This window comes from Cyprinus carpio, chromosome B3, assembly GCF_018340385.1.
Source record: "Cyprinus carpio isolate SPL01 chromosome B3, ASM1834038v1, whole genome shotgun sequence".
Classification (NCBI taxonomy): domain Eukaryota; kingdom Metazoa; phylum Chordata; class Actinopteri; order Cypriniformes; family Cyprinidae; genus Cyprinus; species Cyprinus carpio.
Window position 1 is genome coordinate 30,629,520 of NC_056599.1, and position 19,204 is coordinate 30,648,723.

Consider the following 19,204-nt stretch of genomic DNA (forward strand, 5'->3'; position numbering starts at 1 on the left):
ACTATTTTATTGATGTCCTTGGTACCTTTCTGGACCTTGACCATGGTAGGACCCTTGTTGTCTATGGAGTGTCAGAAAGCTCTCGGATTTAATCAAAATATCTTAATATACAGTATATACAGTGCAACCAGTGAAGTCCTATTACCAAACAAGTGATTCTCATGATTCCTGCAGTTGGCAACAAAATTGCTTAAATTCAATGAAATCATTAAGATTTATATCTAGCTTTTAATGAAAGTCTCCTAACTGGCGTCAGGTCTTAAGACATGTAGCATAATCTAGTGACACTTCCCAAACAACGCAAAGCTAAATGATGCTTTAAGCCTGAGGATCAGAGTGAATGTGTGTTTTTGAAAATGATCTTCAGGGGTCACATTACCATATTAATCTGCTAGACCAACTGGAAGGAGGGCGTCTGCGCTGGGGTAAGACAAACGGCTTTCCTCCTTGTGATGTGTTTGGATGTGTACGGGCATCAGGGATGAGAAGGGGGTTTCTGTATCATAGTGCTTGAAAGTGGGTCTGTTTAATGAGTTAAAGATAATCTCCTTACGGCATGAATAGTCCACACACACACACACACACACACACACACAAAACTGATCCTGTACTCTAGAGGCCTTAAACATTCATCTTAGCTTCTGTTTGTGCATGTGTGTGTATAAAAGAGTGAGTGTGTGTCCACACGAGAGGCTTCTGTCTGGATTTGAAGGGGTTCCCAGTCTAGTCTAATGTGTGTGAATATTGGACATGACTGATCTATTGTTTATTGTGAAACAAAAGGCTGAGTGTCTCTGTATTCTGACGAAGGACATTAACATTTGGTTGTGTTTATTTGTCTGTACAATACATTACAGGCTTTTTTTCACAATGCAAAATGACGACATAGTGAGTTTGTGCACTAGTAATTGTGTGTTTGTGTTGTGTACGATAACGCATGGCATAAGGATGGTGTTGTGACAGCATGGATGGGTGGGGGGATGTATTTAATGAGTCATCGCAGATGTGAGCTCTGTTCTCTTCACTCCAGGGCAAGTGCGTTAGGCTGCTGAGGTCATCCATCATCTGCGATTATGTATCCACAAGGACTGGTGGGCTTCACTGCCAGGCAAATATATTAGAGAGTCATGTTCATTACAAAGACATATATGCTTATGGAATTACCATGACTTTGCTCGCTTTTGTGGAAATGTTGCTTGGTTTTTGTTGGATTTCTAAGAGGAAACTAAAACAAATATACAGATGCAAAAGATTTTATGAGTAGGGATACATAATATCTAATGCTATTTTGGCCAGTTGCATCCTTTTTTAAAGTTATGAACATAAATATAATAAAGCTGATATTGGAAGCAGATAATATTAGGAATATTTCACCCGAATCAAAAACAGAAAACACTTTTTCTTTGCCAGTTTATCGTTTTTCATTATGTTCTGATGCCTACCGAATAAAGCTGTAAGTGTAAAAACCTACTGTATATATACACTGAAAAAAATGGTGTAGAAATAATTTTCATTTAGAATTTGCTAGAAAGTTTCACAATTAATTACAAAGAAATAACACATTGAATTACACATGAAAGTTTAAAGAATAAGGTCTATGCCACTATTTTGTTGTTTTATTTTAAAACTGAAAACGTCTCAGGTTAACGGTCCTCTAGTGGACTACATAGCGACCTCTAGAGGACGCAGTTCAAAGTTCCCTCGGAAGGGAACATTTTTTACAGTGCATGTGTATATGTATATTTTTATTTTATATATAATCATATATAATTTCTGTATGAAATATACCAATGTATATACCAATTGTATATGAAAGATCAATATATGTCTGTTTTTAATCATAAAAATGGCATAATATGTCTGTGAATTCCTAATTTTGATATTCATTCATGTCATTCTCAGTTGCAGGAGCTCATCTGGCTTTAGAGTTAATTTATTTAAGGGTTCATTACCCCCTAAATTCTCCTGTTGAGAGCAAAGAAAACATTATATAGTCATTTGCACGACTTTGATGGCAAGTCTAATGTTGTTTTGGGGGTTCTTGAGATGAAGTCATAGACTGTGCATGTTAACATAATGTCTGTCATCTTCAGAGAAGGTCATATGACTAAACGGCATGACAAACACTTGACCGGGTTATTCTTTTGACACTCACACATCCACATCTGACAGCAGCCTAATGCAGTGTACTTCCTCATACAAGAGGCCATAGAAACCTCAGAGGTAGAAGTGGGATAAAGTGAGGGATGACCTGTGGTGAGATAAGCAGGGAGAACCCACTGACTGGGAGACTTACTAGAATAGATAAGTGTATAAAAGTGGAGAGAATAAGTGTGTTTATTATTTTATTTCTGTGACCAGCGGATGACTGCAGTGGTTCACCCGATGTGTGATTTCCACTTCTCTGCAGCATGGTTTCACTCTCATTTCCATGGTTACAATGAGGACCTCTACTGACGCAGAGCTAAATTTATACCAGCAGTGCTTTTTTACGGCCTGCAGTTTTGAGCTTGCAGACATGGCTGAGTGAAATCACACATATTGCTCAAAATTCAACTGGATCATATGAGATGTAGCTAAAGTGCATTTCACCCCGCCTAACTTCAGCACTCTTGTCTGTGTGATGTCACAGAGGGTGGAAATACCCATTCGGTGGTTTTGCAGTACACAGTCATCACATATGATGTGTGGAAGAAGATCTAACCGCAGATGAAAGAGTTCAAAATTTGCTGAAAATGTACTCACTCTCAGGCCTGGCAAGATGTAGATGAGATCAGAAAAACTTAGCATTACATCACCATCGGATCCTCTGCAGTGAATTTGTGCCGTCATACTGAGAGTTAAACAGCTGATAAAAACATCACAATAATCCACAAGTAATTCGCATGATTCTACTCATCACTTAACATCATGTGAAGCGAAAAGCTGCTTGTTCTTAAGAAACAAATCCATCAAAGCATTTTAACTTTATATTTTCACTTCTGGTTAAAATACAAGTTTGTTATCCATTATAACACTCCCTCCTTAAAAAAAATAAAATAAAAAATCGTTCCCTGTTGTCTTTTCATATCAAAATCTAGTGACATATTTCACACATATCAGTAGTTTTGGACTGTTTTCGTTTGTGAATGGTGCTTGATCTGTGCATATTTCCTGATTCAGACAAAACAACTTTTCACTGGAGAAAGCAATATTTTGGATAAAGGACTCGTATTTTAGCAAGAAGCAGTGATTTGTAGTTCAAATGGTCTTTACTGATGGTGTTTTTTTTTTTTTCCAAATACTGAGCGTTTTACTTCACGAGATGTCAGCTGATGGACTGGAGTGGTGTGGATTACTTTTGAATTTTTGTGATGTGTTTATCAGCTGTTTGGACTCTTATTATGATGGCACCCATTCACTGCACAGCACACAATAGTTTCTTTATGTGTTTTATAAACCACATATACCTAATTAGTATTTCAAAATAGCTAATCTCTTAAGCAGATTAACCACATTTGGTTTTTATTCCTATATGTTAAAATGATCCTGCATTCAATTAACAATTTAATTTACCCCTCATAGGTGTCTTGGGATACTGTTTCCTGACAGACGTTTGAACAAGACACCACGTATGGCCTGCTAAATGTAACTTAATACTGATAATGAAGTTGCTTACTCTACTGGCTCACAACTATAACCCACTCGTACCTTGACCAGGCCCGAGGTCTGATGGTGTCTGTGCTTGTCTCCTAATAAGTGCCTTTGATTAAAGACTCTTAAATGCAGTGTGTGTTTTAATGAAGTGGTTGTGGAGAAAATAACTCCTTTTTGTGCTTTCCAGCTGGGCAATTTGAAACCATACAGCTGGCCGTCTGTAGACCTAAATGACACATGCCAACTGTAATTGATACAGGACTTTAGTCTCAGGTTCTTCCTTAATGAATTTTCATGCTCTTGAAATTAGTTTGTTATCTTTATGTTTTATAACGTATATGTAAAATATGTCTTTTTTTTATTTTTTTACTTTTTTAAATCTGTTTTTTTTTTTTATTATTTGTTTTATTTACACAATATTTCCACTGTTATATAGAACCAATGCCAATGCACAAAAAGTTATTTGTCATTCTGTACAAAAATGTATACACTTTTAAAAAGAAATGTTCCCAAAGGGTGCTTTTGCAGGAGTTTTGACCATAGAAGAATTCTTTGTACTTAATATTAATTCAAACAGTAACAGGGGTAATAATATTAATTTAGGGATAATAGCCTTTTAACTAATTTAATATGTTGCACATAAATATTGCAATATCTATACACATAGCACAAATAAAGTGTAGCCTATAAACACAGTGGTACTGTTACCAATAAAGTAAAGATTAAACAGATTAAAACAAATGCAAACGCGTATTGAAATACTCAGTCTTTGTGGGTTCTTCGGCGTTAGTATGTGAGCTTGCGACTGCAAATGCTGCGATTCAAAGCAATTGAGCAATATCACCACCAATAACACACGCACTCAGCTGCAGAGAAGGCGGGTGCAGAGAGAGAGAGAGAGACAGAGAGAGGGTGTGTAGCTTATACTGTGTGTGAGAGCGACGGAGCGCAGTATTTGTGCGGACTCGAGGCGCAGAGACACTCGGTACCGTGAGAGAAAACCAAATACGGATTCCAGTGAACCGGTCAGGGATCTCGAGACGCGAAATCGTCTGCGACAGGAGCGCGTTTCCTTCAGACCTGCTGCGGTAGAGGCGATTCATTTACATGGTCCAGCATCTTGGCAGAGACTGATTTATATATATGCATATGCATTATTAAGATATAGCCTACCTGCTGCTGTTTTCATCTTCGGTATTTGATAATTCGTCTAGTGAACTCATCGATCAAGGCTTCGGTGACAGTGGCAATGGTAGCAGTACACATATAGCCTTCTTCTCGAGCTGAAGGACTGCAGTGGAGGACGGGTTTCCCTGGGATACGTTTGGGTTTTTCTTTTTTCTTAGCGTAGTAAGGACTCGATCAGCATCCACTTGTGTAACGGGAACACTGAACATGGCCGTGTTTTATTCTTGACACCTTAACACAAACGGAGAAGAACTTCTTCAGGCGTTTTCCAAACCGCGCGGGGATCAAACATTATCCAGCTATGATGTAGACGCTCACGTCCCCACGGTCATCATCAGTGTTCATTATTGAGTATCAATTAGGAGCAACCCAGGGCCTTCTTGCGATTTCTGTCATCAAAATGCCGGCTGGAATGAAGCCTCTTGAAAAATTCTTGAAGAAACAGACCAATGCGCTCACTCGGGCGGGCGGTTTTGGGGAGAAGGCCACCGGCACCGGGGCATCCAGGCGGCGGGCCAGCCTGTCCCGTGTGGTGCCGTTCTTCAGGGAGACGTCTCCCGAGAGCGGCCCGGCGAGGGAGGTGTTCAGTCCGGAGACCGAAGAAGCACCGTGCTGGCCCTCCGCCACTGCGGACATCAGGAGCCCGTCACTATCCAGCGACGAGCAGAGCTCCGAGGCGAGTCTGGACACGAACTGGACCCCGCTGCCCGCGGACACCGCGGAGAACCTAGCGCTGGCGCTGCTGGACAGCGTGGCGGGAAAGCGGTACGGCACCTGCACAGGTGAGACTACTCCACTGATCATGCTCCACTGACAGATCTTCTTCGAAGAGCAGGTCGTTTATTGAAGAATATCGTTTCTTTGCGCTGCTGTGGCGAACTCTGGTGGGTTACAATAATAATCGTTTCCGCAAGGCCTGCTGTCGCGATTATCGGCTGATCGCTATTTTTTCAAGCTATTATTGTGCACTTTAAATTCACTCTTGCTTTATTTTAATATTCACGCGATGTCACATATTTTTAGTTCGCGGAGTGCACGAATGTGACGAATCTAGCGCAGACATAAATCAATCTACTCCACAATATTTCAATAATCAGTACCTATGGTGATATAATGTAATACGATTTTAAGTTGGCTAAAAGTGTAAGAGAAATATTTCAAACATTTGTAAACAGTTTTCATATTCTAAGCGCCATATTTGTTTACGAAGCCCTAAAGGAAACATACATTATTGATTGCATGTTTAATGTGATACGTAGCCTGACTTTTTCATAAGCTGTGTTTGTATGTTTACAAAGGAAGTGACATGAACAAATTTATCGCGAATTGCTTTTATTTTTTATGGATTACACACATTTTCACAATTACGATAATTCTAGTTCCGCTAATGAGCTACTCCATGACTTTTGTACAAGTTTTCTTTTTTAAAATTGTTGGCCGTTTTTTCACGTCTTGTAATTTTTTTGTATTTTTGTGTCATGCCACAAACTGTTTTTAAGATTTAAAAAAAAAAAACAGTTAAAAACCATTTAACTTAAAATCAACATGAAAGGGGACAAAACATTTTACTTAGGGAATGTGGTGCTTTGGAGTAAATTATTATATTCAACAAGAAAAAAAATGCAAAGCATTAACTTTATTTAAATTTACTTGATTAAAGTGTGAAAAGTGGGTGTGTCAAACCACAATGGAACCACACTTTAAAGTTGGAATAAATATAACCAAACTGACTCCCTTAAATTTTCTCACCTCACAGCTGCATTTTCGGGAAAACCTGTGCTGTGTAAACAGAATCACACTTGACAACCAGTTGTCTGTTATGTAATATAATGTGGAGCACTTCTGTTATTTACTTTAGTTACCATCCCTATGGTTACAGATGTTAGTCACTGCTATTACAAAAATAGTTAGTTCATACTGACAGTATTTGGGCCATATGAACAACACAGTTTGAGTTTCATACCACTGAGGAAAATAAATCATGTTGTAGCTATGATTATCTGATCTATAAATGCATTTCATAGCGTCTTTATTTCACAGAATTGTGGCAGTGGACCACTGTATTCTAGACAGGCAGTCATGGCTAGTAAACCTTGAGTTTCATTGAGCACTGATAGCATATAAAAGGTCACATCAAAAGGTCACACATAGTGATGTCATAAAACAAAGTGCTTTCACATTTGTCAATAACTGACCCAGTCACTAAATGAGGAACTGGCTGGGGAATATCTTCAAACAGGGCGGTGCTAGGGTATTTCCTTGGCTATGGGAAAGCTTATGTCAAGAGAATGAAAATATTAAATGGTTTTCCGTTGTGTCTTTCCTCAAATTGGTGTTATGGGTGTTTCATGAACCGACAAGCTGCTGCCACCCACACCTGACACCCACAAACAGCACTGAGCACCTGTATGCAGAAAACACCAGGAATGAATCAATTCCTGTTCCAAGTGAGGGGATTTCTATTGTAGTCTCAGACAAAGGACGCTTTACAGGGAAATGGCAAACTGTGATGTGTTGTGATGGGAATGGGGTGTCTTTAACAAGTGCATACATGTTACCTGTTCCTGTAAGTCCCAGGACTTTTATGCTATGAAGAATGGCTCTCCCACACATTCATTGGCAGTGATGCTTTGCAGCCACTGTGCAGCAGTTCGCACTGCACATGTGCATTAGAGTGTTTTTGTGAAGTAACCATGGAAACTGGAGGGATTTCGATAGTATGCCGGACCCGTGCATAAAGAGAGAATTATGCTTGATGTGAAATCGATGGCCAGATGGTCCGTTTTGCATTGGTTCAATGCGTTGTTAGGATATGCATTTACTAATAAAATGTCCAGTTTTTATAGACAAGGTAAATGATGATGACGGATAGTTTTGTTTATTTTTTTAATTTTTTTCATTGGATCTGTTCTACCTGTGTGAATAGTAGAAAGGTGAGGAAAGGTTTATGCGCACATCAAGCTAAATTGAGGTAGACTATATGTGTAATAAAGCAAAAGTTAAAAACCCAGAGGCATTTGAAGGACATGCAGAATTTGATGTCTTTATTTGAAATTTTGCATCAAAACGGAATTTCCTTAATTTGTTATTATGGCTTGAAATATTACACTAATGATTCAGAATCAAAAGTTCACTCAACATGCTTCATTTCTTTTCAAAGCACATTTTATGTGAGCTCTTGATAACCTATAAACTGATGCCTCGACCTGAACTGTCATTCATTTTGGGCACTTGACAGCTCATGTCTCTCTTACTCCGTTTAAGCAATTTATCTTGAACCTCTGCTCTATATCTAGAACAGATCAGAGAGATAAAATTTTTTTGTCACAGACTGAGACATTTGGCCTCATTCTCAACCTGTTTTACTTTTTTATGTGTAGGGGGATGCCTTGCCTCTAGATAAAACTGACATTTTCTCTGCGGTTTGTCACTATTGAGGCCTGGGGAATTTTGAAAAAGTGCCACTAATCCTGGATTAGCCAACAATGGGCTTGCAATTTGTCTCATCTAGTGTTGTTGTCCATGGAGTGACTGTGGATTACGGACTGAGGGAAGTCCACTGATCCAGGGTCAAGAGGTAACACACTGAAATAAGACACTGCTTGCATATCAGTCCTGATGCATCAGCGCTAAGACAAACAGCCCAGCCGTTGACCGAATGAGTAACTGTAGACAGATGCACTTTGTAGGTGCTTCTACATTTTGGATCCCATCTTTGCAAGTTAAAATGACTTTGAAATAACTTATACATAAAAATAATGGTTCCATATGCCATAGAAGAACCATTTTGGATTCCCCAAAGAACCTTTCAGTGATTAGTTCTTAAAAGAACCAATGTAAGAAGAACATTTAAAAAAAAATAAAAATTAAAGGAACATTTTTCCAGTATAAAGAGCCATTTGTGCAATAGACAGATTCCATAGATGTCAAAGGTCATCAATGCCAATTAAGATACTTTATTTTTAGAGTGTATATACTTTTATTACCTGTATTTCTTAGGTTTTATATGTGGAATGTAGGATTCTCAGGAACCTAATTTAGTGCTCTTCCACACCTACAAAACAGCTTTATCTCTGGAATGTGCACGGACACCTCATGAATGTGTGTAATGGAGTGATTTGGTAGGGCTCATTGAACCGAGATTAACAAGTCGATCATTACATAACTTTGTTTACCTTTAGCCCTTCCAGTTGTGAGCCAGAGGCAACAGTAGTTCCGTTGGCTGGCGTGTCAGAACAAAGTTCCAGTGGGCAGGGCAAGAGCAGGGTAATGGCTATGTGATTCATTAGTGGTGGTGGTTGCCAATTTTGGGAAGTTTTCTTCCACTTTTACGTGCCGATGGGAGTGGCTTGTACCTTCATGCTTTAATGTTTTTGTTGTCAACAAAAATGTCATGTTGTGATAATGGTTTTGCTTATTAAAAGTTTTGGAATGTTAGCATGTTAGCTCATGTTGCGCCTCCTGGTAGATGATGTAACTACACCATTTGGCTGCAATGTACACACTTAAAAATAAAGGTTCCAAAAGGGTGTTTTTGCAGTGATGCCATAGAAGAACCATTTTTGGTACCAAAAAGAACTTTTCAGTGAACCGTTCCTAAAAGAACCATCTTGAAGAACATTTTAAAAATCTAAAGAACCTTTTCTGCCTTTGAAAGGTTCCATGCATGTTCAGGGTTCTTCATAGAACCATTGATGCCGATAAAGAACCTTTATTTTTAAGAGTGTACATCACATTGTCTTATCAACTGGTCAGTTGATTAACTGATTTAAGTTTCACAGTTAGTTAAAAAGATCCGGTTCATTAGAGTCACACATTTGATAATCAGACTGCACAGTTTGCGCTGTTTGTTTTTGATTCACTAAAAGTAATCGACTCAAATGAATCACTCGTTCAGGACAACTTGCATATCAGTCCTGATGCACAGTCAATTCATCAGCATTAAAACAAACAGCACAGCTGTTGACAGAATGAGTAACTGTAGACAGATGCACTTTTTAGATGCTTCTACATTCTGGATACCATCTTTGCAAGTGAACATGTGGATTTAATGACTTTGTAATATTAAAACCCTAGTATATGTACTTCTACCTAAAAATAAAGGTTCCATATGCTATAGATGAGCCATTTTGAATTCCCCAAAGAACCATTCAGTGATTAGGCCTGGTTCGTAAAAAGAAACAATGAGCTGTAAAGTTTGGTATGTATAACACTAAAACGAACTGGTTATGGTTAGAGTCATAAGTTTGGGAATCAGACTGCACAGTTTGTGCTGTGTGCTTTTGATTCACTAAAAATAATTGACTCAAATGAATCACTTGTTCAGGACTCTGACAACTTGCGTGTCAGTCCTGATGCACAGTCCACCTTTCATTGCACTAAGCTTGATTTACAGTAACTGACTACCACACTGATTGCGTTGTCTGTTTTGTGCTGTGATTTCAGTCAAGTAGCGTCATTGTGGCGTCACTGTATATCCGCACAGGCGGAATAATGCATGTGTGAAAACCACGAACGAAGCCAAATGTCATTCTGTATTTTCTAAATAATGAATGAAAATTTGTTCTCAGTTCCAGCCATACTCTTAAAAGCCTTTCACATCTGAAGATTGTTGGTAGTGAAGGTTTGGGACTGTGCGTTCTTGTGGTGTCAATCAACATTTTTCATGACGTCATTTTCCTGTGGTTCCACAGTGATGGCATTTGCAGCTCAGAAGATTGGCTCTAAAAGTTCTGTAGTCAGATGCACAAAAAATCTTTGGGTATTATTATAGCTGATTTGCTTTTTCATCAGAAGCAAATGAAGGCTTATGAAGATGTAGGTAGTCTCTGGACTGAGGCCTGGTTGTATAAGGACCACCCCACTCTCCATGTGGTGCTTTCCTGTGGGCCGAAACTATCCTGAGGGTGTTTTAAAGAATCTTCAGCAAGAGAGCAAGAGTGGAGAAAGAAATAAATGCATGGAGGGAGAGAGGGAGAAGTGCAGTCGGAGAGAGTGTATTTGTGTAGGAGGAATGCTGGCATTTTTTTTTCTTTTGAAAAGAGTGAGGGATTAGAGTGGAATGGCTGCCCACTCACTGGCCTCCCTTTGCAAGGCTTTACATAACATTGTGAGGAAAAGCGAGATATCTCTCTCTCGTTCTGTGTCTATCACCTTCTCGCCCCCTTTCTTCTTGATCCTTAAGGGTTAGCCCACTCATTTTATCCACGCACCTGGGCAGCGCTCTGCTGAAGTGCAGCTAGGTGTCCACCTTGACTTTGTGCTTTTTGAATTTGTTTATTTTGATGTATGTTAATGCTGCAGAACTGATGTATTTGTGGAGGGGGTGGTAGTATACAGAAGGGCATTTTCAATTGTTTGTTATATTGTGTGATATATGTGACTCGTTTGCACTGTTCCTGCATAGGCAACTTTTGCTGCAACTCAACGCTCACTAATAGAGCTCACAGTTGATTCCAATCAGGGCTCTGAACCAGTCCAAGGAACGAAAACGAAAACAGAACGAAACGGAAACTAACAAAATTTTGACAGGAACAGAATCAGAAACAGAAATGAAATCGAATTTTAGAGTTCCGAACAGAATCGAAAATTTGAAATGACCATTAACTGGTTAATACCGTTATTTTATCGTTCCATTTCATATTTGAAATTTGTTGTCAAACAATCATGAATGCCCACACTCAGCTGTGAGATCCTCAAAGGTAAGTCGCTATGGAAATGCACCGGTTTTAGAGTTTTTCCGATGATAGTGTAAGGATTCAACAGATCACATGCACGTGCATCACTTCTGTGAACGGAGAAAACAGAATAAACTAGGCTTACATAAATGGAAAAACCTATATTGGCCTATACATGAAATATATTTCACTTAAACCATTGACCGATTAACAAAACGAAAGAAAAAATGAGTTTCGGTTAATTGTGACGCGATCCAAAGTTCCCAGAAAGGAAAATGAGACTGCAGAAAGTAGTTTTCTTTATTTTACAAATGCTTTTATTTTACAGTTTTATTTGTTTTGCAAAAGCTTGACAGTTTTTTATGATTGCTTCTATCTGTATACCGTTGGTATGGCCATATCGCGTTGGCGCCTCACGCACACACAGACACAACATATTTTGCGACACTGCAGCCTGTTCATTACCAAAACAAAATATAGTTAAACCTGTTAATCAATATTTTACAGTGCTGCACAAAAAAATTTAGAATCTACCATCTTGGATTTATTTTTTTCTCTGAGCTTGGTAAAGTGCATTCTGGGATTGCCTTTGGATACATGTTGTGCTGCCTCAGAATTTAGTGGGGAAACATATTTTTTTCCAAATAAATGTTTTGGGATGCTATTTTCTCCATGTTATGAAATGGATATTTGTGTGAGCATCCTAGTCCTCCTAGTTCTCTTAGCAGAAATGCACCAGTGTAGAAGGAGCCTCTCTCGGTCTCAGCACCTGTTCACATGGCAACTGGCGCTTTCAGAGGAGGTGGAGATGTAGGAAGATGAGGTAAATGGAAGGAGGGAACAGAGGGAGAAGTGGAAAGCAGTGTTGGAATTATGCAATTATTAATAATGTCTTTTAGGGCACGTTATGAGGTTTTTGAATTGGAAACATGTTGAGTGCAGGCTAAATTGCTCTTCGACGCCCCTAGTAAAGTTTGTTAACCAACTCTTAAAGATTTTTTAAATGTTTTAAAACGTTTTTGTTACATATTTGTGTATATGTATATATATATATATATATATATATATATATATATATGCACTACTGTTTAAAAGTTTGTGACTGGTAAGATTTACTTTGAAAAAAGTCAAGGCTGCATTTATTTGATCAAAAATACAGTAAAAATAGTAATACTGTGAAATTTTGTACAATTTAAAAATAACTGTTTTCTGTTTGAATGTAATTTATTCCTGTGTTGGTAAAGCTGATTCTTCAGAGTCTTCAGTGTGACATGATCCGTGCGTGCGTATATTTGCCGCAAGGTCAAAATTCATATTTGTATTAACTTGCGATCTTACTTTTGTGGTAACTGATGTTTGATAACCCTGGGGATATACATACATTTAAAACAAATAATCATTTTGTTTTGACCTTCTTTTGGTGGGTCATGTCTTGTTTTAAGCATCATATTCGCTTTGCACACCCCCATAATACATGCCCTGATGTTAGTGCAGAATATCACACTCCAGCTACATAGACACAATTATAGGGCGCCACTTCTGATCTCTCTCTCTCTCTCTCTCCGCTCTTTTCATTCTGCATTACAAAAGCAGCATTGCAGTCAGTGCGAGTCAGAGGCTGAATCAAACCATTGCAAATGCGCCACGTGACGCCCCTTTGAAGTGACAGCAGAGGTTGCTCTTTTTCACCACGCAGTTTGCACAGTCAAACACACACGTGCACACGCACACACAGATGGCCTCGAGCTCCCAGATCAGTGGCTTGACCGACAGCCATAATAACAGCCTGAAAACAGCCTCCTGCTTGCTAGAGAGAAGGATGTGATTAGCACACAGCGATCACTCCCACCAAGAAGCAGTCGCACATGGAAAGCCTCCTTCCGAAGCAGCTTACCAAAGAAGATACAGACCCTTCAAACAGCTTCTCATGCTTTGAGATCACAGGCATAAACAGTAATGCAGAAAACGATGAGCGTAGGGAGGAGTAATATCAATCACTGCATACTATAATGGCGATGAAGTTCATTCGTTTAGTTCTTTCACTCTAGTGGAGGAGGGCGATGATTATAACAGGACCGTTTAGAAACAGAGCCATAGAGGAGATTTTAGCTCTGATGATCATCTTAATCAAACATGTGTTAGATGCTATTTTGAAGTATTGGGGCCATTCTCACTGTGACGATAGGCTGGGTGTGTGATCTCTCTTCCCCTGCAGGAAAAAGAGCCATGGGAGGCAGAAAGTGACACATTTTTCATAAGAAAGTTTTACAAACACAGGCTGGCTTGAGGATTTTTACTATGTATATGGCATTGAGGCTTGTGATAACCTTTTAAAAACTACAGTCCTTGACATTTTACTCAAATTTCTTTCTTAGTAAATGTTTTCATTCTTTATGGTTAATCGGTGTACGTTTTAGTTGTCACTGAAAATACAACTTTCTGCAACACAGAAATTTATTTTCTGTTGATGTAACCAAGACCATGCATGGACAGGGAAAACTAATATTAACCAATAATACATACATACACACACACACACACACACACACACACATATATATACACAATATACACACACACACACACACACACACACATATATATACATATATACATACATATATATAAGACTGTATTTATTTAACAAAAATTCAGTAAAAACAGTAATATTGACAGTAATATTGTGAAATATTATTACAATTTAAAAGTTGTTTTCTATTTGAATATGTTATTAAATATAATTTATTCCTGTGTTGAATTTTTGGAATTTTTAGCTTCATTATTCAGTTTTTCATTGTAATTTGGTAATCATTCTAATATGCTGATTTATTGCTTAAGAAACATTTCTTATTATCAGTGTTGAATATTGTTTGTTCCGGATAAAAGTCAAAAGATCAAAATTGATTTGAAATAGTAAACATATGTGACATTAATGATACCTTTTGAATGGCATACATATGTTAGAGTCTGAATAAATGTTCATACCATTTTTGCAGAAATGATGTGATAAAACTGAACACATTAGAGTTCAATAAATGCTGCGAGAAAATTTGCAAAATGTTTTGAGTAATAGCAGCATCAAGCCTCTGCCTCCAGCAGTTCAGCGGCTGTGCACATGGTACAGGCAAACAAAAGGGTGCAAAAAAAATCCATTACCTCTGCTGTGGGTTTGGATTTGTTTGCATGGGTGTTCACTGATATTCTTGTTGAGATCTGTTGTGTCGTGCTTTCATGTGGGCACATCTTGGACTGATGTTGTAGAGCTATTAAAACTACACCTCTCTCGTTTTCATCTTATGTAATACCAGTTGCAGAGGTTTCAAATCATTTCTCCCATCTGACCAGAGAGCAGACTTTAAAAATGCTTTTTGTGAGTCCTGATCTAGGAACAATCTCTCCTGGGGCCAGTTTGAACTGGGTTAGACCTAAAAAAGTGGCATGCTTCTAAATTCAGCAAGCTCTGTTTTAGTTTACAGGCCGTAAGGTGTTTTTTTTGTGCCAGGCTGGTGGCTTGACATGGACTCTTTCTTGCTTTTGTCTTGCTTTTGTGCATGTATTTTCACTTGCACCTGCTTTCTTCTTTCCAAACTGTATGGGAAGTTTTCACCACGAGCATTCATTTCAAAGGATTGTTTCAGGAATAGTGGCGTTTGTGTATTTCCTTATAGTTGGCGGCCCGCCAGAGGAGATTTGCATGTGAATGATGGTGTTTTGTGTTACGAGCCAAAGAAAAGATGGGAGTTGAAGGGTGAAATGCCTCCCAGAATGGATGGATTTTGTGCAGGGGAGTCGAGATAAAGCAGATACGAAGAACGAGCGAATACAGCTCAGAGAATGAGCAGAGACCGTCAAAACACACATGAATGCACACACACGGTGCGTCATGCCAAAAGGCACCAACGTGAGCGAGGGAGAGATGAAGAAAAGATGGCGTGAGGAAGAGAAAGGAGAGCATGCGTGGGTAGTGGGGGGTTTAGATGTGATAAGGCCTCCATGGTAACGGAATGTCTATCATGGTTTATGTAACGCCACCCTGGTCCTCTCCATTACGCTCTCCTGAAATCCCAATCTCACATCTCCAGCTGATTACCATCTACATTGACCACATCCGTGCAGCTGGGATGCTCAGCCCTTTTTTCTGACAGCCGTTCATTGAGCGTGAACCCCCGTGACCCCTAACCTGCAGGTGTCCCAGTGTCTAAAAAACATTTATGAAAATGAAATTGCTCAAGTGATGCTCTTTTTGTCTTTTAGCAGACTGGTTATGTTTCATTTAAGTATCTGTTGTTAGGGGTTGGCCAATTATAATTACTCTTCAGCACTTTTACAAAGTATGTAGGCCTTAATGCATTAATATGATTAAGTTCAAGTGAGCTTTATTGTCCATCCGCTACATGCGTAAATGGAGACTGGCGTTATGATTTGTTTATTTGTTTTGATTTGCCCTAAAATGTGGAAGACGCATATAATGTAAGATTTCATAGAGACTTCTGACCACAAACTTTGTTATCTTGGCAACTCTGAGCACAGTTTGAGAAATGACTGGGAATAACTTTTTAGAAACTCTACAGAGACACTTGTGAGATTATCGGCATTTAATTAAGGGGTTAGTTCACATTTTTTTTGTGTTTAAAATATAATTTTATTTTCTGTTAGATGTGTTTTGACGACTTTTTGTATGTTGTAGAATTATTTCTCTAGGGAAAAAAATTATTTTAGAAGAGCCTTTATAAATATAAATTCATTTAGCCTGGGGCCCCCTGCATTTAATGTAGGTTCACCTCTGGTTTGGACAATCTATTTTGTGTTTTGCAGAAGATATATAGTATACAGGTTTGAAATGGCATTAAATAGTGACAGATTTTCATCTTTGGTTGAACTGTCCATTTAAGCAAAAGTCCACATTTGTTCTCAATGTGATCTTATTCGTGTACAGGAGAAAAAATTGAGATCTCAGTTGTGATTTTGAGCCTCTATAGACAGAGGAGAATAAGAGCTCTGCCCTAGAGTTAAAACTTCAAAACAAACATTGTGAAATGAGTTTGGTCCCAGTTTAGACTCATCAAGGTCATTTTAGCTGAAAGTGAAATTCTTCTAGATGGCCTTCAGCTGCACACACCCCGTTTCTTCCCATCGTCTGAAGGCAGCAGGATTATGGTGTTTTCACTTGGCAAGAGCTCCTCTTGACCTTAAGATGAAAAGAGTGAAAAGGGAGTGCTTTCACTTGTCTGAACGATGGGTGTTCAGTGCGTGTGATGGGTGTCTGTCTGAACCCCCTCTTGCATTTAATTCTTACTGTGCGAGAGCATGTGCTGGTGTAGAGAATACATGTGCAGTTTCTATATTTGATAATGATTGTGTGTGTGCATGTGCTTGTGTTGGTATCTGGATGTGTGTGTGGTGTGTGCATGTGGGTATCAGGGTGGGTGTTGGATTTTGCTCTATTCCCACTCTTGTCATTTAAAGAGATGCTCTTTGTGCCTATCTGGGCAGGAGATTTGCTACACTTTAAGCTCTATCATAATGTAAACTAGTGAGTCGAAAGAGGAAAATGCCTAAAAGAACTCAAGATTGTGGGGTCCGTCAGAGAAAGAAGGGATTAAATAAAGAAATAAGCATGCGAGGCAGAAAGGTGTCATATTTGCGTCTTCTGTGCCTCATCTTCATGCTGATTTATATTTCCAAGCTAAACATCAGCACTGACTATCTATTTACCACTGAAGATAGGTATCAAACATTTACACGGTTAAGCCACATAGACAGTTTCTTATGAAAGCCTGTTTCCACCTAAAACAGGTCACAGAGACAGAACGTAAAGTTTAACATAAGATATAAACTCACAATTTGAGATAAAAAGCTGCAGTTATGAGACATAAAGTTGCAGTTGTAAGATATAGTCACAATTATAAGAAATAAAGTTGTAGTTCTAAGATAAAAAGTCGCTATTAAGAGATATAGTCACAATTATAAGAAATAAAGTTTTAGTTTTAAGATGTTATAAAGTTGATATTTATAGTTATAGTTGTAATTTTTAGTTTTATAATTATGTAGATTTTAATTGTAAAGAATAAAGTTTTAATTCTAAGATATAAAGTCTCAGTTTAAATACATAGTCACAATGCAATTAAAGAAAATAAAGTTTTAGTTTTAAGATATGAAGTCGCAATTTAGAGATATAGTCACAATTGTAGGATAAATAGTCGCAATTATTAGAAAAAGTTGCAATTATAAGAAATAAAGTTTTAGTTTTAAGATACAAAGTCGCAATTTAGAGATATAGTCATAACTGTATATATCACAGTCATAACTGTGATATATAGTCCCAATTATTAGAAAAAGTTGCAATTATAAGAAATAAAGTTTTAATTTTAAGATATGAAATCGCAATTTAGAGATATAGTCACAATTTTTGGTTTTATAGTTGTGAAGATTAGAAAAAGTTGCAAAAAGAAATAAAGTTTTTAGTTTTGGAGTATTCCAATTATAAGATATATAGTCGCAATTCTAAGAAAAAGTTGCAATTATAAGAAATAAAGTTTTAGTTTTAAGATATGAAGTCGCAATTTAGAGATATAGTCACAAAAAAGCAAAAGCACATTTGGGTTTTCCTGTTTTATTACTTTGATTTATCTTGATGAGCTAAAATTTTATTAGCATAAAACTCATCCTAAATTAGGCCCATATCTGTTGCGTCAAAGCCACAAGTGTTTTGACTAAGGACAGCTGGATGCATTAAACGCATGTCCTGCAGTGATTCTTCACGTGATTCAGGAATTAACTTGGCTCTTTACAGCAGTTGTGATGCTCTCTGCTAGGCATTATCTGCGTGAGGGAGGCAAACACACCCACGCACTGACATAACACACGGATATAACACATGGCTCAATTACTGCTGCAGCACAAGTTATCGAGAATTATAAACTCCCACTCTAATTTAATCTCAACAGCCATGACAAATGCTAATGAAGAGAGATGGTCATTGCCCTAGAAAAGAATGCTTACATTTGACCGGAGGGGCTCCAGTCAACACACACACACACACACACACACACACACACACACACACACACACACACACGCTACAGTGACTAAAAGTAAAGTTGCGTGAATATATTTCACACCCTCAGCTCTGACATAACACCTCATCATTTCCTCATCAACTTTAGTAGAACTAGTCCGGCTTGTATCTTCAGTTTGGTTACTAACATGTCCCTTGAGTCTTTTCCCCTCTGTCTCTCTGCGTACATCTGTCTTTATTTTGTCTGTGTGTCTCGCTCTTGGCCTCTCATCTTTTTTATTTCTCCTTACTCACCGTCCAGCCTCTAAAGTCAGTGTTGCCGTGGCAACCGCAAAAAAATCTGCAGCTGCAAAGATGTGGAAGTCTGACTTCAACGTACATATATTTTATTCAACAAGTAAGATGTTGTGACCTCTAAAGTGGGCCTTACATGGCGAATAAAATTTGAAGCAATAGGTACTATAATTAAAATAATAATATAATTCATACATACATAAATATATAATACTAGTGTTATAGCAATTTTTATTACACATAACACACATTTATTTTAATATATGTAATAATACAAATACTTATTTTAAATTTAAATATATGTATATAAAGTAATATACAATGCATTACATAATTCATTAATTATTTTTATAAATATTTTATTCCTTATGTTATATTTTATATATATAAT

At 38.0% G+C, this 19,204-nt stretch overlaps 1 protein-coding gene across 1 annotated transcript in view; it reads left to right on the top strand.

The window, feature by feature from the left end:
* Positions 1–4,543: 4,543 nt before the first annotated feature.
* Positions 4,544–19,204, top strand: part of rapgefl1 (Rap guanine nucleotide exchange factor (GEF)-like 1) — a 39,210-nt gene continuing 24,549 nt past the window's right edge. Inside the window, exon 1 of the mRNA XM_042720747.1 lies at positions 4,544–5,606. Coding sequence (XP_042576681.1) covers positions 5,225–5,606 — 382 coding nt within the window. The 5' untranslated portion in view covers positions 4,544–5,224. The remainder of the gene's footprint in view (positions 5,607–19,204) is intronic.